Source organism: Pelobates fuscus, chromosome 6, assembly GCF_036172605.1.
Source record: "Pelobates fuscus isolate aPelFus1 chromosome 6, aPelFus1.pri, whole genome shotgun sequence".
NCBI lineage: Eukaryota > Metazoa > Chordata > Amphibia > Anura > Pelobatidae > Pelobates > Pelobates fuscus.
This window is the reverse complement of record NC_086322.1, coordinates 19145630-19170121: the sequence shown is the minus strand read 5'-3', so window position 1 is coordinate 19170121 and position 24492 is coordinate 19145630. Positions and strand designations below refer to the sequence as shown.

The 24492-nt window shown below is 42.5% G+C and overlaps 1 protein-coding gene across 1 annotated transcript in view; it reads left to right on the top strand.

Annotated features, from left to right (window-relative positions):
- The window catches only part of LOC134566007 (vomeronasal type-2 receptor 26-like), an 86438-nt gene extending 77511 nt beyond the window's left edge, over positions 1–8927 (top strand). Inside the window, exon 5 of the mRNA XM_063425722.1 lies at positions 8011–8927. Within this exon, the coding sequence (XP_063281792.1) occupies positions 8011–8927 (917 nt within the window). The remainder of the gene's footprint in view (positions 1–8010) is intronic.
- The last annotated feature ends 15565 nt before the right edge of the window (positions 8928–24492 follow it).

The window sequence follows — 24492 nt, the reverse complement described above, 5'->3', positions numbered from 1 at the left end:
AGGGGGAACAGTCTCTATTCTGCTCTGTGTCAGTGTGTATCATGGTCTCTGTGGACGGTGAACAGTCTCTATTCTGCTCTGTGTCAGTGTGTATCATGGTCTCTGTGGACAGGGAACAGTCTCTATTCTGCTCTGTGTCAGTGTGTATCAGGGGTTTTGAGGACAGGTGTGAATCCATATCTGCCAAGTGACCCTATGTAGGGGGAACAGTCCCTATTCTGCTCTGTGTCAGTGTGTATCAGGAGTTTTGAGGACAGGTGTCAATCCATATCTGCCAAGTGACCCTATGTAGGGGGAACAGTCTCTATTCTGCTCTGTGTCAGTGTGTATCAGGGCTGGGCTTTGAGGACAGGTGTCAATGTTAGGTGATTTCTGCCCTTTATGGATTAAAAGCAGACTCTGCATCAACTGTGCAATTTTCCATGGGCGTTTTGCCATGGATCCCCCTCTGGCATGCCACAGTCCAGGTGTTAGTCCCCTTGAAACAACTTTTCCATCACTATTGTGGCCAGAAAGAGTCCCTGTTGTTTTTAAAATTCGCCTGCCCATTGAAGTCAATGGCGGTTCGCGCGGTTCGCCGGTTCGCGAACATTTGCGGAAGTTCGCGTTCGCCGTTCGCGAACCGAAAATTCCGGGTTCGCGACAACACTATCCATTGGCTCAGGGTGCAAAGAAGTCAATATGATCTATCCATGATATATCCATGATATTAGAAGAATTAAACTTATCTGAAATTTTAATTTCACAGAGTATCGAAATGTACTGTGAAAACGGAGCTGCTATAGATTACTCTGAGAACAGGATAGAGAAAAATAAAACTAAACACATCAATATCACATATATTGTAAAGGAAATGTTTGAGAAAGGAGAAATAAACATTATTTTCATTGCCTCAGATAAAAACCCAGGGGACATCACGATGAAGGCATTGAAGCAATTGTCACATATACATAATGTCAAAAGAATGGAACTGCACGTTTGCATCATCCATTTTTTATGTGACTCGTATTTGAACATATGTGGGCACTACACACCAGTGGACAGTTGGAAGGATTTGATTGTTTGCTGTTGTTTCTTTAACTGTCAGAGTGTATTCATAAGCCATGATTCATAACATGCAGCATGTCATTAAATTGTATGGCATTTTTTGTTTAAATAATATATAATATTATTAAAGGAACTATATTGGTAAAAAAAAAAAAAAACTGCATATCCTTTTTTTTTACCCTGCAACAGTAAACCTACTGTCACTAAATGCATTTTTAACCCAAATAGTGTAAAAATTAGCTTTAGAAGTACCTGTTTTAATCTTTACTTTGTTCTGATTTTCTGCCCCTCGTGCGATTGCATGTAATTACCCCCTTTGCTTTCTTCCTGCTTTTTGTATTTCAGCCAGACTGTTCACCAATGGCAATGCTTCAGTGATTCTCTATGAGAAATAGTAATGACACGCTCACAATGCCTGCCCAAGAAGTACTCAACCTAAGTTACACTACAAACACAGCAGTCAGACACTGGAACCTAAACACAACAACACACACACATATCAGTCTGTAAATCTATCTATCTATCTATCTATCTATCTATCTATCTATATATATATATATCTATATCTATATGTAGGGAGGTTGATTAACAGGTACTGGAGGAAAAAGAGGTCAACAGTGGGTAGAGAGGTTGGCTGACAGGGAATGGAAATGGAGGGGTTAACAGTGGGTAGTGAGATTGGATAGCAGGGAAAGAGTTAATAGTGGGTAGTGAGGTTGGCTGACAGGGACTGACAAATAATGGGTTAACAGTGGGTTAACTGTTAAGTTAGGTTAGGTTAGGTTAGGTTAGATAGCAGGGGGTTTACAGAGGGTAGTGTGATTGGCTGGCAGTAAATGGATTTACAGTGGGTAATGAGGTTGCATGATGAGACTGGCAGGGAAGGGGTTAACATTGGGTAGTGGGGTTGGCTGGCAGGAACTGGCAAATAAAGGGTTTACAGTGGGCAGCAAGAATGGGTGACAGGGAAGGGGTTAACAGTGGATAGTGAGATTGGCTGGCAGTAAAGCGTTAACAGTAGGTAGTGAGGTTGCCTGATGGGACTGATGGGTTAGCAGTGGGTAGGGAGGTTGGCTGATAGGGGCGGGAGAAGAATGTATAACTTGCATTAAAGGAAGGAAGGGAGAGGAGCACAGATGGGTTCTAGTCTTGTCTATGTGGCACAGTCTGTACTGTGAGCATTCATTACACACAGAAGACATGCCTCTATTCTCATTGGCTGCAAAAGGTACATTTATTTCAAAGACTGGGAATCAGGAACATATTGAAATTTAAGAGGGTGTAGCTAAGGAATACTGTAGCACTGTACTATGTTGTTTTTTATCTTTTTCATGCATCATTTGTCATCTGAATTATGAGGAATTTGTGAAAATGTACACATTATTATTATTATATTATATTATTTATAGAGCGCCGTCAAATTCCGCAGCGCTTTACAGTGGGTGGACGAACAGACATGTAGTTGTAACCAGACAAGTTGGACACACAGGAACAGAGGGGTTGAGGGCCCTGCTCAATGAGATTACATGCTAGAGGGAGTGGGGTAAAATGACACAAAAGATAAGGATAGTATTAGACTAGTGACAGTTGCAGAAGAGGAATCAGTTGGGAGCTATTAAGAGTTCAATTGATATGCTTTTATGAAGAAGTGGGTTTTTAATGATTTTTTGAAGGAGTGGAGACTGGGTGAGCATCTAACGGAGGAGGGAAGCGAGTTCCACAGGAACGGTGCAGCCCTCGAGAAGTCTTGAAGGCGAGCATCAGAGGTGGGAGTACGGACAGAAGATAGATGTAAGTCTTCAGCAGATCGTAAGGGCCTAGACAGGACATACTTGTGTATAAGGGAAGATAGATAGGTGGGAGCAGCATTATGTAGACATTTGAAAGCAAGAACCAGAATTTTAAATTGAGCTCTATATTTTATAGGAAGCCAATGTAGGGACTGACAGAAGGGTGAGGCATGGGAGGTGCGGGTGGACAAGAAGATGAGCCTCGCCGCCGCATTCATTATGGACTGTAACGGCGCAAGTTGGGAGCACGTAAGACCACTGAGAAGCGGATTACAGTAGTCAAGGCGAGAAAGTACAGTGGAATGGACCAACACCTTAGTCGCATCTGGCGTTAAGTAGGGGCGGATGCGCGCAATGTTACACATAATTGATGTCAGGGCTTACCTGGGATGGGAGTCCGGCAGGCAGAGATATATGCTCACCTTTGCAAGAAAACACAGGCCGAGGTGTGCACTATTTTGCACTACTATTGCACTATTATCTGTCTGTTTATATTTTATTCCTAGAACATATTGGTCCAGGAACCATTCAAACTTTTAAACAAACAAGAAAAATACTCCACCTTAAATTGTATGTATATTGTTGTTTGCTGTGAGGTTTTAAGGGAAATCTCACTAAGGTGTTAGAGTATTTATTACTATTGGTATTACTCACTGGGATACTGTGATATATCATTTCACTATATTATATAAATTGGGACAGTTTAGATGTAAGGGAATCAATTCCACTTATTATTGGTCTTACAGGTGGGTTCCCTTTGAATTGATGTACTTTCGGGAGAAAGTAAAAGGTCGGAATTCTGGGTTGCTCTTGAAAAAGAAACTGATAGATATTGGGATCAATTATATTGTTTTCCAGAGCTTTCTTTAATAAAACCTTCAGTTCACTCTTAAAGGGTACATTAGGATTATTAGTGAGTTTAATATATGTAGTGTTACCCCCCAGTAATCTATGCGCCTCTCCCAAGTAGAAGTCTACAGACATGACCACTATGCCACCCCCTTTGTCTGAATTCTTGATAACGATATCTTCTTTTTTTTTAGTTGGTTAAGGGTTTGCATCTCTTTTTTGGTCATAATGTTGCAATATTCTTTTTTACTAGTTATTTTTTCTAGATCTTTCATTACCATCATATTAAAGACTTCAATTTGGCTTCCTTTATCATAAGGGCAAAAGGTAGATTGTGGTTTACATTTTTGATGGGAATTTGGTTCATACTTCAGTGTGGATTCCTGACCCAAAGGGTCTTCTAACTCTTTCTTAATAAAAAAATCTTTCGATGCTGAGTTTTCTAATAAATTTCTGCATGTCTATATAGACTTGGAATGAGTCTGGGTTGTATTTAAGGCTTTTCTTCAATATTAGGCATTCTTGTTCAGTTAGAGGTACCTTGGAGATATTGAATATCCCCATAGATTCCTCTTTGCTACGTTGCTCGATATCTCTGCTTCCCTCTGTGGGCTTATTCTCCTCCTCTTCATTAGGGTGTCCGATCTGTTAACAGGGCAAACTGATTGGTTAGATCTATCCTGTGTGATTTCGGAGCAAAATATTGTATTTCTTTACCTTTTGGTCTTGCCCCCTCTCTAAAAAATCTCTGTTTTGAAAGGTATCTCTATCTGGATGGATATCAACCTTATTATGTCTGGTTTCACTTCTGGTGGTATTATGTGTGGTCAACCTCCATTTTTGTGGTTGGTTAAATGTAGAAACATATTGCCCTCCTACATTTGGGGAGTGGGGCCTTCGACTCTCATTTACTCTTCTTGAAGGAAAGGAACTATTTCTATGATTATTGTCAAGCTTTCTCTTGTTATAGTCAAAGTGAAAAGATTGAGTACTGTGCCTGTCCTTTTTGTTTTTTATGGAAAAAAGTTGGACTTCTTTATCTTTTTTGTCCCTTCTATATTTGCTATTCTTTGTTTCTGCAATTGTTTCGTCCATTTTCTGGACTCTATCATATACAATTTTCTCTTTTTGTATATATTCGGGACTTTTTTTAATCAAAGGTGTTATTTTTTTCTAAGTTTTCCAGCTCCTGTGTTACATTACATAGATTTTCCTTTACATAATCCACTATGATTTCCATCAGTACTATTGCACACGTCTCTAAGGCTTTGTTTCATCTATCGGCATGGCGGGAGGTTTCTAATCCATTAGCGGGATTTTTAGACGGTCTTAACCCCTTAAGGACACATGACATATCTGACATGTCATGATTCCATTTTATTCCAGAAGTTTGGTCCTTAAGGGGTTAAACCTCTTGGGATGAGGCCTTCTTTAATATAACCCTCTAAGAAAGAAATCTACCACCACTTTTTGGTCTCTTTTATAGATAATCTCTCTAGTTTTTAAAAAAAAAAAACTTGAATTCTTTGGTTGGTATTTTGAGGATTATCATAAGTTTCTGAAAAGAGGGATTGGGACTTATCCACTCTACTTTGTTTAAGCTCAAAGAACATGTTATGTTTGTGGTCTATTACATGAGGAAACAATATATGCAATACAAAAATACAAACTTAGACCATCCAGGTGCAGTAAATATACGATGAATAAAAAAGATAATTACTTCCTTTTTAATTTTGTATAACAAAGGATTCCTCTCAATCCTCAATACAAATGGAAAAATAGGATATACCTAAACATACAAACAAAGAAAGAAAAAATATCATGTGGGGGATAACGTTAATTCACATATAGCCCCTTATTTCAATGTCACACTCACAAAATTGAAGACATTTTCAGGCTCATCAATTATGTGTCGATTTCCACAAATTCCTCATAATTCAGATGACAAATGATGCATGAAAAAGATAAAAAAAAACATAGTACAGTGCTGCTATAAATTAAAAAATAATCATCTTTATTGGTTGCACTTACAGTGTAAATGAGGTAAACGAGCCCATCAATACAATTCTGTGTATCCAATCAGCATGGAGTAGAATATTCTTCAAAGAGGTAGTAGGCAGAAGAATCAAATATATAAAACAACAAAAGTAAAAAAACAAACTCTATGTGATTTGTCAGGAGTGAAAAAATCAAATTGCATTCATATAAAGTGCTTCAATTCTTGTGAAGACCTGTATTTATTCCTTCCCGCCGGCATTCGGATCTGTTTAGCCAATCTGCTGCTTTCAATTAAATTCCCTTTCAATTGCTCGTTCTCCTTATTCCTTTTATGGAGTTCTGGCAAACGTCTGTGGAACGCACGTGTGGTGCACCGATCCGGAAATGTTCTCTCTTCTTGCAATCGTCCGTGGAACGAACGTGCGTTCCACTGATCCGGAAGTGTTCTCCCTTCTTGTTCAGGCGGACTGTGCGGAAGTGATGTGCGGCTGGAAAGCATATGTGTTTCACTTTGTCTTTACACAGTAGTTGGGATAAGTCCTCATTTCGATTAAAAAGTCCGAGGTCATGAAACAAAATTATATTACAGTGTGTTAGTGATTTAATGAATATGGTAGTTAAGAACATTATTATTGTAACGTCCATATATGTGTGTAATCACTTATGTATTATAAGTATTATGTTACAATCACAGAAGACATATAAAAAATGAAAAATAAAAAGCATGCATCACTCTCATAGTCATCTAAAATAGCAAGAATGGTGGTATGATATAAAGCTGGCGGAGGGAAGATAGTAAAGTGAAATAAAAGTAAAGGAGGGATTTTGAAGACACCAGACTGTTAAGCACAATAATATAAAAAACAGGGAAAATTTAAAAAGAGGAATGTAAATAAAAATTATATAAAAATTATATGCTAAAGAATAAAAACAAATTATCTAAAGAATTAATAAAAATTATAAAAAACAAATTAAATCAAAATCCACATTCAACCCTAATGATTGAAGTGTTTTTATTCTGTGTATCCAGAATCCCTCCCTTTGTCTAAGTTTCATGGTGACATCACCCCCTCTTACATCCAAGTTAACCTGTTCAATAATTATCCAAGACAGATTATGTTTTCTAAATATTGGACATTGACTCTGGATCAATGTCTCTGGATCTCTGGATCTCTTTTCTAATGTTGTTTAAATGCTCCAAAAAACGTATTTTTGCTTTTCGCCCTGTCCTCCCCATATACTGTGGGCCATATCCACACATGAGAAGGGACACCTTCTCATTAGTGGAGGAGCAGGTGACCCCTCTCTGGATCTTACATTTTTCTCCAGAACACTCCCGGATTGGTGGAATGCACGTTCGTTCCACGGACGTTTGCCTGAACTCCATAAAAGGAATAAAGAGAACAAGCAATTTCAGGGAATTTAATTGAAAGCAGCGGATTGGCAGAACGGATCAGAATTCTGGCGGTAGGGACTTTTAAATATAGCTGCGCTCCTCACAAGAATTGAAGCACTTTATATGAATGCAATTTGATTTTTTTACTCCTGATGAAGTCAGATATACCAGACGAAACGCGTAGAGTTTGTTTTTTAACTTTTGTTGTTTTATATATTTGATTCTTCTGCCTACTACCTCTTTGAAGAATTTTCTACTCCATGCTGATTGGATACACAGAATTGTATTGATGGGCTCTTTTACCTCTTTTACACTGTAAGTGCAACCATTAAAGCTGATGATTTTCATTTTATAGCAGCACTGTACTATATTGTTTTTTTTATCTTTTTCATGCATCATTTGTCATCTGAATTATGAGGAATTCGTGAAAATCGACACATAATTGATGAGCCTGAAAATGTCTTCAATTTTGTGAGGGTGTGGCTAAGGAGGCTGGTTTACATTGCTGAAAACAGCAACACACTTTACAGCACTGCAGGAAAACTACACAGAATTGAAAGAAAATAAAAACTTACCATAGGCATTTGAGTTTATTAGCTATAATTTAAGATTAACTTGTTTAGCTTCCTGGAGTGGCCCTTTAAGTAAGCTCTGAATATTCATTCATTATACTCAAAACTTTACAGATACCTTATGTCATCATGGTACTCCTGGAAAATATTTTCACTTTAGTGAGCAGTAGGGTGCTTGGAATGTTCCGTTGGTTTCCAATATTATGTATATTTTCACATGATCATATCCTTCTCAAAGTAAGCTGTCTAGTCATATGTTTCTCATATGACTAAGCTGAGTTAGTATCAATTTGTCTGGCAGTACAACAACACTGATAATACTGATTTATCATTTTTATATTTCTTTCTTCTATTACAGACAGTGATAACTGCCAGAAATGTCCTGACAATGAATGGCCAGATGAGAGAAAAACAAAGTGTATTCCTAAAACCTATGACTTTCTTTCATATGAAAACAATATTATGACTACAGTTTTTTCTTCCATATCTGTTTTATTTTCACTTATAACTGTATTTATTTTGATAATATTTGTTTTATTCTGGGACACTCCCATTGTCAGAGCAAATAACCGGAATCTCAGCTTCCTCCTCCTGGTCTCTCTCATGCTGAGCTTCCTCTGTGTGTTTCTGTTCCTCGGTCGTCCTGTGGATATAACCTGCATGCTGCGTCAAACCTCTTTTGGGATCATCTTCTCAGTAGCTGTATCTTCTATACTGGGCAAAACTATCATGGTTTACATCGCTTTCAAGGCTACTAAACCAGGAAGCTCATGGAGAATGTGGGTTGGGGTCAAAGTGTCTAATGTTATAGTTCTGATCTGCTCATCTGTTCAGGTTCTGATTAATGTTCTTTGGTTGTGCATTTTCCCTCCTTTTCAAGAACTGGACATGCACTCTTACCCTGGAAGGATCATCATTCAGTGTAATGAAGGCTCAGTTATTGCCTTTTACTCTGTTCTGGGTTATATGGGGGTTCTGGCAGCTGTTAGTTTTATTATTGCTTATTTTGCCAGGACATTACCAGACAGTTTTAATGAGGCCAAGTATATCACCTTCAGCATGCTGGTGTTCTGTAGTGTGTGGATTGCAATGATCCCGGCTTATCTGAGCACAAAAGGGAAAGACATGGTGTCTGTAGAGATCTTTGCCATATTAACTTCTAGTGGTGGCTTGTTAGGCTGTATATTTTTTCCAAAAAGTTATATATTACTGATAAAACCTGAGATGAATACTAAAATACATATGTTGGGAAAAGATCAAATCATGAAACTATAAAATTCAGCTTAAGCTTCGTCACTACCAAGCACATTGTGTTTGCAAAATATTATATTATTTGAAACATGGGGTGAATAATTAGCACATTAACATATTACAAAACAGTAGTTTTATTTATAGATTTCTGTTCAGACAAACAAACTAAAAAAATAAAATTAGTTTTAATTCATTTTTTCATTCATTCATTCATTCCTTGTAGAAATATTGGGGGCATAAAAAGTGTTAAACAGTATATAGTATACCTAATGTTGGTCTGAAAATATTTGTATGGAAGTAAAAATGTTTCTTATATATATTAAATGTGACAAAGAGATAAAGGACACTGATTGCATTACAAGTATTACAAAATAAAACGGCAACAAAATGTAAAAATAAAGTCTGCATTTGAACACAATGCTCCCAATAAGTACAGTGAGAAAAATAATATTTGATCCTGTGCTGATTTTGAACGTTTGTCCACTGACAAAGAAATGAGAAGTATTTTGTTTTAATGGTAGGTGTATTTTAACAGTGAGAGACAGAATAACAAACAAAAAAAATAATTCCGAAAAACGCATGTCAAAAAGTAATACATTTACCTTGTTGTGACTCTTCACCTAATATCCTGTGACAAGTATTATATTGTCAGAAGCAGATGGCTCCTTGTTGGTGAGTGTTTGTTTCTAAACATTATTGCTTCTGCACTGGTTACAAACAATATCACACTATTGTTCGTTCTCTATGTTATTTATTGTTGTTTCATATCTTGAAACCAATCTTAATCGGTAAAATACATTGAACTACCTATTACAACTACCACGATTATCAAGGTCTTTCTTATTGATTTATGAGGACATTCTTTGTGATTATAAATTACAGTTACTACTACTTGCATACAACTGTATTCCTTAGTAATACCAGTACTGTCTAGATATTTGGCACTACCTTCTTTCTTTTCAATATATAAAATCCTGCTAAAAAAAACAATTGAGAATGCTCGGCATTGACAAGAGTATCCACGGGAAGTCAAAATAAACAAAGTAATTGCTTTATTTTAAAAATATATGAACAACAATTAATGTTTTAGCCTCCTTACCTTGCCTTGTCTGGTAATGGGAATGAAATGTTGACTGTGACGAGACCAATCTTGCCACTGTGCATTGGAGGAGCCTGGTTGCCCGCCTGCTGCCTTTAGACTATGGCCCCATGTTGAAACGCTTGGTTTTCCCCTGCAAAGACATGAAAGCCCGAGCATTCGGTACTTGCCCTATTTGAATAGTGATACCCCAGATAGCTATGCCATGGAGCCCATTCGTATAACGAAAGACTATGTGAAAGACTTTGGCTCCATGGCAATTGAACTGTATGTATGAGATCTGAGCACCATTCAGTAATAATGTGCGCTCAGATCTAAGCTATCTGGGGATATGTTGAATGTACCTGTTTTATGCAATAGCTGCACAGTTATACATTTTTATGTATTTTATTGTCTTTTGCTACCATGTGTTCAATGGAGTTTTGCCTCTGTCCTTGGAGATAATTGGATTACTTCCCAATTATCTCCAGGATAGAAGACTCAGTGGAACTGGTTTTGGGCAGAAAAGCCATGCTTCATTTGGTCACAAAGGACTTTGATCTATCTTTTGAACCATTAGACCGATTTGGATGATTGTGACATATGTTTGTATTTGCAGTATGCTGAAAATGTAAGTTTTATGTGAATGTGATGTATACTTTTAAAGTTATGAATAATGTGGAAAAATTGTATTTCTCTTGGGGGGATTTACTGTGTGCTGTTCTAGTTCGACTGCTAGGAGTGTAAACCTATTTGTATGGTTTTTCCTGTTCGGATGTTTACAGCATTCATATGGTTCTGGTAAGGCTGTTTACGGCATTCATATGGTTTCATGTTCGGCAGATTGGTGTCTTTGGTAGCTGCCTGTGTATCTGAAAGGGGAATATCCTCTAAATGGCGTTTGACCCCTTTTATGCCTGGGGGTGCCGTTACGTTGACTCTTATGCAGTTGATGCCTCATTAAAATAAAGACGTTTTATGTAATATATTTTTTTTAATTCCTAAAACAGATAAGTGCATTTTTTGTTAGATATATGTGACAGACCCTCCATCAATCAATGCTCCTAGTGCTTACCAAGGACCATCAGCATCTCACCAGACACCATAAGCACTTCAGACCCCACAAACCGCCGCAGCTTGGTTGGGGTCTCGCCATCTCCTACCCACCATGGACCTACGACAAGGCTCCAGGCTGCAGTGGGTAAACCTCTATTCCTTCAGAGATTATAGCAGGGTCATCTGTAGAGCTCTTACAAAAGCTATTGATTATCCAAGGGAGTATAACAAGTATAGCAATCACTGGTAGTGATATAGCAGTACCCTACAACATGAGTGGAGGCTGTGAGTTGAGGCTAAGAGGGTCTGAAGGTTTATTGAACAGCTTGAGTTTTTATACAGTTTTTACAGCAAAGGTGTTGCCCAGGTGGACCTAGTTGGGCACCGAATACAAAACATACAAACCAATAAAAACAGAGGTTGACATTCCATACAGTGTACACAAACCCTCCCCTCTGCCTGTGATACAATTAACAAAAATGTAACGAAATCCCTCAGAGAAACAGCATTTTGTCAAATTATTCGTATGTATGGCTATTTCGTGCAGTTTCAAAGAACCGAACAAACTACCAAATCACCCGACCTCCCGCAAGGTAGTTGACCGCAAGGTAGTTGATGAAAGTCTTGGTGGTCCGCGTTTGTTTGCCGAACATGTGGCTGTCGCCATTTTAAGTCGTTGAACGCTCAGCAGTAGATGGGCGTCGATCCCCGGGAACTATTTTCGGACACTTATTCAGCCGCACACCGCTGACGCGTACCAAGTTCCCGTTCATTCGGCTAAGAACTCCCGAGCACGTTAAACACTTTACCGTTCGGGACTTTCTTACTCTACAAGATAGACCGACCCCAGGTAGCTGCAGTTATGGAACTCTTTTCGGATTCAATTTCCCGAACCACCGGTGAATTAAAAACTTTACTCGACGATATTGAGAACTGTGTTCGTGGGATCTGAGCGCTATTCGTCTTTATTATGTGCTCAGATCCAAGCTATCTGGGGGTATGTGGAACATAGAGAATACGTTCGGCAAAATACAAGTTATGGATTTTAATACAGTTTTGTAAAATATAAAAAGGACATGTTTTTCTTTACCTGGAGATAATTAGGTTCTCTTGAACCACTTAAGCTAATTATCTCCAGGATAGAGAGGAGGGGTTGCACTGTTACTGTGGGTGTGTTTAATAATTGTACTGTAAACTGATTGGTTCTGTATATTTTGTCACAGTCTTCCACAAGGTCCCATTTGGGAGTTCCCTTGCTGAGAGACCATCATAAAACGGCTGAGTTTGGCCATCAATAAGGCAGATCGTTTACCCCTCCATGAAGTCTCGACTCATGTTTGCAGGAATTGGGAGTTATAATCACTGTTTCGTTACTACTCTGCTGGAATTCGGGAGAAGCTGCAAGGATCGGTACTACAGAGCTAATAAGATCCTTTACATAAGACAATGGGCTAACTTAATGAACTCTAAGCAGAAAAACATACATTTTTACAAAGTCTGGAAAACACCCTGAAATGCCACATATCCCCATAACTCAATTAACTCTAAACATGGAAGCCATGACTTGTTATATGTTCCCCTATTTACTTAAATTACCGAACCCCACCTGTTTCCCCTTTGGTTCAGTACTACTATACACAGACCACCCCCCTGGCTCATTAACTTCAAAGAAACCACTTACCTAAGTGCTCTCTCTGGGTGGCCGCCATTCATGTAACCGAACACACGTGCTCTAGGAAATTGTGGCTATTTTGTTTCCAGAACGCAGGCAGCTGTACTTGATCTTCAAATGTGTGGAACTATACTTCTGACACCTTGCCTCGCGAACCCCGGGAAAATCGTACCGTTGCCTGCTTCATCCCCAGACAAGCCTGGGGAGCGCTTTTCAGGGAAAAGACCCTCCCGAATGGGGAGACCATTCACTCCCTACGAGCCAGGGGGAGCCTTTGATTACATTCGTCTAGGAATCCCGAAAGTTGACCGGCCACTACCCTTTTTTCTTATGGAGCTATTTTTGTGTGTGGTCAGTCAAAACTTTATCCTGGTGACGATTCAGCTATATTACATGGATCTGATTGCTATCCGGGGATATAATACCGATCTGTCTAATATGTATTTTGGGGTGTTTTATGTTGTAATGTTGACTGGTTGCTTCCATTATATTGGGGAAAACTCTACACTGATCGAGAGAGCTTGGACTAGTGGAGGATTGATGGAACTGCAACAATAGCCTGTGCCACTGGTGTTTGAAGCGGGTCCAGTTCAGTGAGAAGAAAATGGCGACAAAGATGGCAGAAAACTACAGACAACTAACTGTAGCAGCCCTACAGGAACTAATGGTGGAGAGGGGACAAGACCCAGCAGGGCTGAATAAACCCAAGCAAATTGCGACTCTGGTAAACTTGGATCAGTAAGAATCACCCAGTCCAGGCAACGACCCACCCAGTTCCCCGACACTACAGATGACATTGAATGAGCTCTCCAGAACGGTAAGAGAATGATTTGCTTTCTACAGCCCAAACCCACCTCACAAGTTGGTGAACTGAATCATGGAAGTGGCGAGGAACTGGCCATTAGCAGAGTCAAATCTACGGCCAGTATACTCGAAGATATGCGATCCCACCGAAGTTCAGGTTCCAACAGCAGCATCAAGGTTACCCACCAGACTTTTAAAACCTTTGATGATCAAGTAGGGAAACTAACCGGCAGAGTGGCAGAGACATACCGGGCAATTCCTGAAGAATGAAGGCTAAATTACCTGGAGGTAAAGAAGCAACTTCTGGCACGGTACACTGATACTGATACCGGAGAAACTGACGGAAGCCAAGCACAGAGAGATGGACACAGGTTTCTTCAGGAGGGAAGAGATTCTTTATTCGATTCACCGAACGGGACTCAGAGGGACTAATGTCACCAAAATACAACAAGATCTAAGCCCCGGACAATAGTGTAGGTTCCTTATATAGGCATGTAACTCCTCCCATAATAAGCTCCACCCACACATACTCTTACCCAATCAATCGAACAAGAACTAACTTCCTGTTTGACCGCATGGCTTGCCCAGCACAATGGAGGAGGGGAATACTACATCCGGTATTCTCGCACATGCTCCGTACACTACTGATCGTATCTTGGCTACGTGCAACCAACCGACCGATACACCAGTATGTGCACGTACACATGCCACGTGGTAATCTCGGCCTACTAAATTTATTTTTACCGAGATTCCACCACAATGCGTACCGCTGAAAGTTCTGAGAAGCCAGGTTGGGGCAGAGAGACACTCCTACTGAATGGGCTCACCGAATAAGCCGAGTTGCATGAAATTGGCTCCAGGGATGCAAAGCAATTACACTGGAAGACAGGCTACAGCAAATATTATCAGAACAATGTTTTTGCGAATACTGCCCAGGTTGAACTGGATTGGGTAAGAGTTCATGAAGCTGCTGCCCAACTTGCAAACCAATTTGTGCATCCCCAGCCTATTCTCCCTGGACCATCCTGCTGGACCATCCCATTGGTCCCACAACCACAGTGGCCAGCTCAAGCACAGCTACGGAATAACTTTACCCAAAGCTGATGCTTTCAGTGTAATCAACCTGGACATTTTGAGTGGAACTTTACAATGCTCCTGTCCTGACCTATGACAACCGGAACCCGGTATTCTATTACCCTATGTTCCATGGCAGGACCATTGTGTGAGCTACCCCCATGACAATTCCCACACTCCCACAGAACCTCACACCATTGGCTATGGCGAACAGCCCCAGAATTACCTCGCCCTGAACAAAACTGTCGACAATGGACACTACAATGATGTGTCCTTAGTTCAACAACCAGCAATGGATAACAGAGAACATCACTACCATAGTCGATTAACCCAAGGACTTAGTGACTCTGTTGCCAACCTTACACTAGTGCAACCCAGAGTCCTTGCATCCACCCCACCTCTTAATTGCCAAATTGAAGTCAGGGTAGCCGAAGGACAGTTCCACAAGCTACCCTTAGCATGAATACACCTAGACTGGGGCAACGGAGAAGGTTGCAGAGAAGTGTGAGTCATGCTGGGACTTTCCACTGATGTTCTACTAGGGAACTGTCAGGGTACCTGTTGTCTCTACCTCAGAGGAGGTGAGACACTTAGACGTCCATCCTCCCAGAGGGGTTGACTCACTCGTTCCTCGCAGTTCTCTCGGCCGTTTACACGCCGGCCGCGAGGGATCCGCTTCCTTTTATGACGCGGCGCTCAGTAGCCGACGTCATGACGACAATCCGTTCCGACCTGTCAATCAAGTCCCGAGCACGAATCAGGACTCGCCGGGGGCGTGATTACCTATCTAGAACCAGGGTATAAAGTAGGGTTTTGTGCATTGGTTCATTGCCCTGTCGTGGTTCTAGCTTGTCTAGCCACTCAGTGCTCTTGTTATCTATTTGTCTCTTTGGTTCTGACCCGGCTTGTTTTGTTCTACCCTGCTTACCTCTATTACCCTTTTGACTCGGCTTGTCTCTCGCTTACCTGCTCTCTCGTTCCCTCGACCTCGGCTTGTCTCTAGACCATTCTTTGCTTACTCCTTACGTTAGTCCGGCCATTCTAAGGTCCGGTATACGTACCTAGCTCCTGTTTGTACCCTGCGTGTTGGATCCCTTTCCCGATCCTGACATTACGACAGGGCCAATGGATCCTGCAGGTACAAACACTCAGGTTGGCTCTTCCGACTCTAGATTTGAGGCCATGGATCATAGAATGGACCAGATGGCTCTAGCGCTGCAAGCTTTATTATCTCGTTCTAGTAATCAATCAGAAGAGATGCATACTGCGTCCATCTCCCCTGTAAGTTCAGGTCTAGAGGTAGCCACAGTAGGTGCTTCTTCCCATATTACTCTCCCTGTACGTTATGGTGGCTCTCCGGATATGTGTCGTGGTTTTTTAAACCAGATAGGTATTCATTTCGAATTACAACCCCGCTCCTACCCTACAGATAGGGCGAAGGTTGGATTCATTATCACACTACTCATTGATAAAGCTCTGAGATGGGCCAATCCTTTGTGGGAGAATGATAACCCGTTAGTCTATAATTATAATGCCTTTGTCGCTGCTTTTAGAAGAACTTTTGACCCTCCAGGTAGAAAGGTCAATGCAGCTAGATTACTGTTACGCCTTGGCCAATATAACCGAACCCTTGTGGATTATGCACTAAAGTTCAGGTCCTTGGCGGCAGAAGTTAAGTGGAATGAACAGGCTTATATGGACGTATTTCTAAACAGACTATCAGACGAAATTCTAGACGAGGTTGCCACAAGAGAGCTTCCTGAAAATTTGGAGGATTTAATTTCTTTTATTTCTCGTATTGATGAACGTTTAAGACAGAGGCAGAACACTCGAGATAGAACCCGTAGACCTTCCTTTAGACTAGCTCCCTCATTTCAAAGTCCTGAATCTACAACCTCAGCTTTTCCAGAACCTATGCAGATAAGCAATACTCGCCTCTCAGAAGAGGAGAGACAGTACAGGAGAAGGGAGGGGTTGTGTATGTATTGTGGAGTAAGAGGTCACCTACGCCTAAACTGTCCTAATCGCCCGGGAAACGCTCGCACCTAAGTTTCTCTAGAGGACAGGCCTTGGGTGTTTCTATTTTGTCCTCTATACATAATTATAAAGATCACAGGCTTCTGCTACCTGTTTCTTTAGCTTGGGAGAAGGGAGTACTAAAGACTATGGCGTTGATAGATTCCGGAGCTGCTGAGAGTTTTATTGACCAAGTTTTTGTTACTAACCACTCTATCCCATCCCAGCTAAGGGATACACCCCTGGCCGTTGAGGCCATAGATGGTAGACCATTATCTGAACCTGTTATTTTTCGTGAGACCATACCTGTTAACTTAACTGTTGGTATCTTACATGAGGAAGGTATATCTCTTATGCTTATTTCGTCTCCTTCTGTTCCAATAGTCTTGGGGTATCCGTGGTTAAAGAAACATAACCCTATTATCGATTGGGAACTAGGGGAGATAGTCTCTTGGGGTCAGGATTGTCAGAGCAGGTGTTTACAGAAAGTCTCACCGGTTTGCGTAGTTGACGCACCGGTTAATTCTACTCAGTCTACAGACTTACAGATACCGCCCCTGTACCTGGATTTAAAGGCAGTCTTTGACAAAAAGAATGCTGACACTTTACCTTCACACAGGCCCTTTGACTGCAAGATCAGACTCCTGCCTGGTACCATGCCTCCGAGGGGTACGGTATACCCTTTATCCACTAAGGAGAACTTAGTCTTAGAGGAGTATATTCGTGAGAACCTAGACAAGGGATTCATTAGGAGATCCTCCTCCCCTGCCGGGGCCGGTTTTTTTTTTGTGAACAAAAAAGATGGTACGTTAAGGCCTTGCATTGATTATCGGGGCTTGAATAAAATAACTATTAGAAATGCCTACCCGATTCCTCTGATTACTGAGCTCTTTGATCGTCTTAAAGGCTCCAAGATTTTTACCAAGTTAGATCTCAGAGGGGCGTATAACTTGGTAAGAATTCAACAGGGAGACGAGTGGAAAACAGCTTTCAATACCCGTTATGGGCACTATGAGTACACGGTAATGCCTTTTGGGCTCTGTAATGCACCTGCAGTATTTCAGGATTTGATCAATGAAGTTCTTAGGGAATTTCAACATGATTGCGTTATTGTATATCTGGATGATATACTAATACACTCTAGAGAGATTGAGACTCACCACAGACAAGTCAGAAGGGTATTGCGCAAACTTCTACAACATGGATTGTACTGCAAATTGGAGAAATGTCGTTTTGACCAATCTCAGATAAACTTTCTTGGTTACGTTATTTCTGGAGACGGGTTTAAGATGGACCCGGTTAAACTCCAGTCTATTTTAGATTGGCCACTACCCAGGGGACTCAAGGCCATTCAGAGGTTTATTGGATTCTCCAATTATTATATGCGCTTCATTAAAGGATACTCTTCTATTATTGCTCCTATTACCAATATGACTAGACAGGGGGCTGACAGTAAGACTTGGTCTACGGAAGCTCTCGTTGCTTTCAAAAAGCTCAAGGAACTTTTTGCATCTGCACCGATTTTAGTTCATCCTGATACGTCTCTGCCTTTTCTACTCGAGGTAGACGCCTCGGAGACAGGTATAGGCGCTATCTTGTCTCAAAGGTTAGGTGTGGATAAACCGTTACATCCATGTGGTTTTTTTTCCAAGAAATTTTCTGGGCCTGAAAGCAGATATGACATTGGTGACAGGGAACTACTAGCGGTTATTATGGCTCTAAAGGAGTGGAGACATTTATTGGAAGGGACCTTGCATCCTGTTACTATTTTGACAGATCACAAGAACTTGTCCTATATTGGGGAGGCTAAGCGCTTGTCCGCCAGGCAAGCTCGTTGGTCCTTGTTCCTCACTCATTTCAATTACGTGCTCACTTATAGACCTGGTTCTAAGAACTCTAAAGCCGATGCTTTGTCTCGCCAACATGAACCTTCTACTATATCTGATGCGGTTTTGTCTTCTATAGTTCCCAAGTGCAATATTATCGCCAACACGAGTCTCAGGATACACTCTCCGTTGCTTGCCGAGATCATGAAGGTACAGCATCTGGCTCCCAGACAGGTTCCTGGGGCACGGTATTTCGTTCCTCCTGTACTCCAACTGGAACTGTTGCAGTGCTTTCACAACAGTAAGGTGGCTGGGCACCCTGGCATTCGCAAGACGTGTTCCTTGATTTCTAAAGATTTCTGGTGGCCTTCATTACGTAAGGATATTAGGGATTTCGTTGGAGCATGTGAGACCTGTATGAAGACTAAGCAACCGCATACGCTTCCATGTGGGTTTTTGCACCCCTTGGAAATTCCCGAGAGACCGTGGTCTTGTTTGGCTATGGACTTCATTGTCGATTTGCCTGTTTCTAAAAAACAGACTGTTATTCTCACGGTGGTTGACAGGTTTACTAAGATGGCTCATTTCGTGCCCTTACCTAAACTTCCATCTTCTCCCGAATTGGCTGAGATATTCGCGAGAGAGATTTTTCGTTTACATGGTATACCCTCCGAAATTGTTTCTGATAGAGGTTCTCAATTTGTTTCCCGTTTTTGGAAATCCTTCTGTTCTCAACTGGGCATCAAATTGAATTTCTCTTCTGCCTATCATCCCCAGTCTAACGGAGCTGCTGAACGCACCAACCAAAAGATTGAACAATATTTGCGTTGTTTTGTTTCCGAACACCAGGACGATTGGGTCGGTCTGATTCCTTGGGCGGAGTTTGCACACAACAATCTCGTTTGTGATTCTACTCGTTCTAGCCCCTTTTTCATGAATTATGGCTTTCATCCTTCCATTCTTCCCTCGGTTATTCCTTCCCAAGGGGTACCGTCGGTTGATGTTCATGTTGCCAATTTGAGGAAGTTGTGGGATCAAACTCGACAAATTCTCCTGCATAATTCCACGTTGTTCAAACAACACGCTGACAAGCGTAGAAGGGCGGCTCCGGTTTTTGTTCCAGGTGATAGGGTATGGTTGAGTACCAGAAACATTCGCTTGAAGGTTCCTTCTATGAAATTTGCCCCTCGTTACATTGGTCCTTACAAGGTTCTGACTCGAATTAACCCAGTTGCGTATCGCCTTGCCCTTCCATCTGCCTTACGCATTCCTAACTCCTTTCATGTTTCCTTGTTGAAGCCTCTAGTTTGTAACAAGTTTTCCTCCACTGTATCCTCTCCTCGCTCTGTTCAGGTTGAGGGTCAGGAGGAGTATGAGATCATCCTCGATTCTCGAATCTCTCGGGGGAGGTTACAATATCTTGTTGACTGGAAAGGATATGGTCCTGAGGAGAGGTCTTGGGTGCCTCAGGAGGATGTGCATGCTCCTCGCCTCCACAGGGCTTTTCACTCTTGTTTTCCATCTCGCCCCGGTTCCTTCCGCCCGGTGGGCGTTTCTGAGAGGGGGGGTACTGTCAGGGTACCTGTTGTCTCTACCTCAGAGGAGGTGAGACACTTAGACGTCCATCCTCCCAGAGGGGTTGACTCACTCGTTCCTCGCAGTTCTCTCGGCCGTTTACACGCCGGCCGCGAGGGATCCGCTTCCTTTTATGATGCGGCGCGCAGTAGCCGACGTCATGACCACAATCCGTTCCGACCTGTCAATCAAGTCCCGAGCACGAATCAGGACTCGCCGGGGGCGTGATTACCTATCTAGAACCAGGGTATAAAGTAGGGTTTTGTGCATTGGTTCATTGCCCTGTCGTGGTTCTAGCTTGTCTAGTCACTCAGTGCTCTTGTTATCTATTTGTCTCTTTGGTTCTGACCCGGCTTGTTTTGTTCTACCCTGCTTACCTCTATTACCCTTTTGACTCGGCTTGTCTCTCGCTTACCTGCTCTCTCGTTCCCTCGACCTCGGCTTGTCTCTAGACCATTCTTTGCTTACTCCTTACGTTAGTCCCGCCATTCTAAGGTCCGGTATACGTACCTAGCTCCTGTTTGTACCCTGCGTGTTGGATCCCTGTCCCGATCCTGACAGGAACGATTTGGGACACTTAGAAAGTCACCACCCACTTATAAGGCCGTCACCTGAGCAAAAGCCAAGCGGGCACTCAAATCCGGGAACTAGGTAAGTGCTATCCCTGACCCACTCCCATTGATGAAAACTATTGACTGGTCCTCCCCAAGTAATTTTAGTACCTGACCTTTAATGACCCGACCCTGAGCCAATACAGAGACCGAGCCGCCTTTGGTGAGATAGGTCCCAACTCGATCAAATACTGTGAAGGAACAAGCTCCACTCCATCATCCACCCCAGGAAATACTTGAGGCACAACCGCTGTTCCCATCCTACAGTTGGTAGTTCCAGGCCTACACTGCCAGGCCCTGCTTAAGCTTGCTCACAAAGTTCCCTTAGCTGGACACCTTCTTCTGGCCCAGCCTATCTAAAGACATCAAAAACCCGCTGTAACGGAATGCAGTATATTAGTCCACGATCTCCGTTGGTATCTTAGGTAATCCACATTTAGAGTTAGAAAGCACGGCAATATCCCCAATCCTCCCAATAACCGGACGAAACACAGTTTGGGAGTCAACTAACTTGCTTTATTCACAGACTTCCATATTTATGCAGTTCCCCTTGCAAGGGGTTTCCTTACAGATGTTACAGGGGATTGCAGCAAAACTGGCAATTTACACAGAAATCCATATTTCATACAATTTTACTCGCTTTTAGACGAATGACCGTTCGGTAGATAGCTGGGGTCGGCGGGCACATTTAGTGAGAATACCGCTCAGATCCCAGCTAAACTAACCGAACGCCGCACAAAATACATTAAACCATCGAGTTCGGTTTGAAACTACCGAACATCGATGGGGAACAGAATGTGCCGAACGCGGAACTCCCGAACGCTCTGGAAGTCCAGCGGTGTTCGGATCATTGAGTAGCCGTTTTCAGTTCCAGGCTCTCGACGACCGAACACCGCTGCAGAGACAAAGGATCCAAGATGGCCGACCGCCGCATGGTCGGTAGCCGAACGACGGCCACCTAGGAGAGCCTTTAATTACCGATTGCAACATTGTTGCAATTGGTTAATTGGTGCCACACGACTTGTGAGTGGGTGGTCTACCTGGGGAGCCCGCATTCGTCTGGCGAACGGCCCGGATAGCCGTGTTTCGTCGAACGAAAGGTTTGCATGCTGGTAGCGTACGGCTGCCAGCATGCGAACGGCCATAATACATCACATACACAGTTTAAGATATACAGTACACATTCAGCCTACGGACAACCTTTAGTAACTATAGTCCAGAAGTGGCTAGGTTTGCCACACCCGCAACGTGTGTCAGTGAATGGGCAATGGCTGAGATGTCATGAACTTTCCCCTACAACCCATACCCTTTGTGGACGAGCCATTTAGGTGGATCGCTATGGACCTAGTAGGTCCCCTCGCCAAGCCGAACAAGAAAATGCTACATCCTAATGGTAGTGGATTTTGCAACCAACTAATCTAGGGCAGTAGTTCTGTCTAATATCACTGCAGAAACTATATCAGATGCCTTACTCAAGATATTTATCCAAGTAGGCTTCTGTGACGGACCGCCTTGCACCCCGACTATGTACCTCCGTCAATCACTGCTTCCTAGTAATCCTTGAGTACCATAAGCACCGCACTGGACACCATAACCACCGTAAACCCCACAAACCACTCGACATTCTCCCCCCACCCTGGACCCAAAACCAGGATCCAGCTTCCAGTGGGTAGGCCTCTCCTAGTCCAGAGAACATAGCAGGAACAGCTCTTAGAAGAGCTAGTGATTAAACTCAGGGGAGTATTGTGATATAGCAATCCACAGAGTGTATGTTGTTCTCCAAACCCCCAAAAATGAGCCAAGAAAGGGTAAAGCATTCTGTTTAATGGAAGCCACAGCTGGCCATTTTTTGACAATCCCCATGCAAGGGGTACACCCACATGGACCTTGTTGGGGACCTTGTTGGGGACTCCAACACAAAGACACAGACCAATAAGAACAGTGATTAAATGCCCGACATTCCCATCACAAACATACAATCCCTCCTCCATGCTTGGGGGATAATTGGATTAGTAACTGTACTAATTTTAATCCAATTATCTCCAAGCACAGAAAAAACATACTTTTTTAAAACACCCCAAAAGTACCTAAAAATACATACCCCACACATGTAACACCCCCTGATAGCCCTGATCTGGGTGACCAGCATATCCCAAATCACCCAGATCAGTTCAGGGGTTCAGAAATTTTATGGAAGTCAGAGTTTTTACCGACCGCAGGCATGGTCCCATAGTCGAAAATAGTTTCTTATACTCGGTTAAGTGCCGCTGAAGGGCCGACCAGGAACCGTGAGTTTTTCATGCCGAAAATAGTTTCAGGGCATTCGCAACTAAGTCCCCCTGAAGTCTATTTGCGGTTTTCGTCCTCGCGAACAAGATGGCCGCCACCTTGTGGTCGACCATAGGAATTGCGGCCACCCAGATGAACACTTAGACCACAGTGGTGGAAATTGCAACCATGTATCAATTAAGCTTAACAAGCTCCAGGGTGGTCTCCGGTTCATCCGGCTGTTCGGTAAACGATCCATATAGTCCCAATTGCATGAACAGAGCCTGTTATAAGTCCAAGAGGCACAATTGGTGTTTTCAAATAGGATTTAACACAGGGGCAATAGTCACAGGGTAGGTGGCTGGCAATTAGGCCCCTCCAAAAACTAGTGGCGAAGTTACTTTTGTCACAGCTTCCCCCAGGAAATTCTAACCGATCACCACGGAGCTAGTGAACCAGGTCTGGATCCTCTCCGGAGTCAAATTCCTACCCACAGACTAACAGGCTTGTGAACCCTCAAACAAATGAAACAATCAAACAAATGCTCTGAAAATTTACCATTCAACATATGGACTGGGAACAATACCTGCACCACTTTCTATTCGCCTAAAGAGAAGTACCCCAAGAATCACTTTGAACTGCTGTATGGATGCAGAGTCTGTGGACCCCTTAATATCCTATGAGGGTACTGGGAAAGGAAATGCAACCTCAAAGAGACTCCCGCCATAACTTATGTAGTGCAGCTCCGGGAAAAACTTTAACAATTAATGGGACTAGTCCACGTGAATCTCCGAGCAGCTGAAACACGACAAATAAACCACTATGATCAATGCACCAAGCCCCAGGAATTTCATGGTAGGGCAGTGGGTACTCTAGCTACAACCCACTAGGCAGAACAAGTTACAGGCTGCCTGGGAAGGACCCCAAGAGGTGGGAGACCACATATGTGATAGGTAAGGGAGCACAGGTGCAGACCCATTGCAAATGCCACATAAACATGCTTAGGGTGCACTTAGAATACGGCAGATGTAGCTATGATTTGCACAGAGACAGGGGACCGAGCAATCCCAGACCTCCTAGCCAAAACCCAGAATAGGAATGAACTCACGCAAGTCCAAATAGGAGCTCAGCTTAGCCCCAAAGAGCAGTCCCAAATCCGAGTGGTCATGCAGCAACAACCAAGCTTGTTCTCCACTCAGCCCGGTGCTTGACCCCTGGTCAAGCAACCCACTGCCAACCTGCCTATAGGGTGTCAGGATCGGGACAGGGATCCAACACGCAAAGTACAAACAGGTAGAGGGTACGTATACCGGACCTTAGAATGGCCGGACTAACGTACAGAGAGTAAAGAGAATGGTCAGAGACAAGCCGAGGTCGAGGGAACGAGAGGACAGGTAAGCGAGGAACAAGCCGGGTCAAGGATAACAGAGGTAAACAGAGTAAGTCAAACAAGCCGGGTCGGAACCAAAGGAATAACAGAAAACACCAGAGCACTGTGTGAGTAGACAGGCTAGAACCACGACAGGGCAATGAGCAAATGGACGAGGCACGTTTAAATACCCTGGCTAAGAGGGATAGACACGCCTCCGACGAGTCCTGATTTGTCACT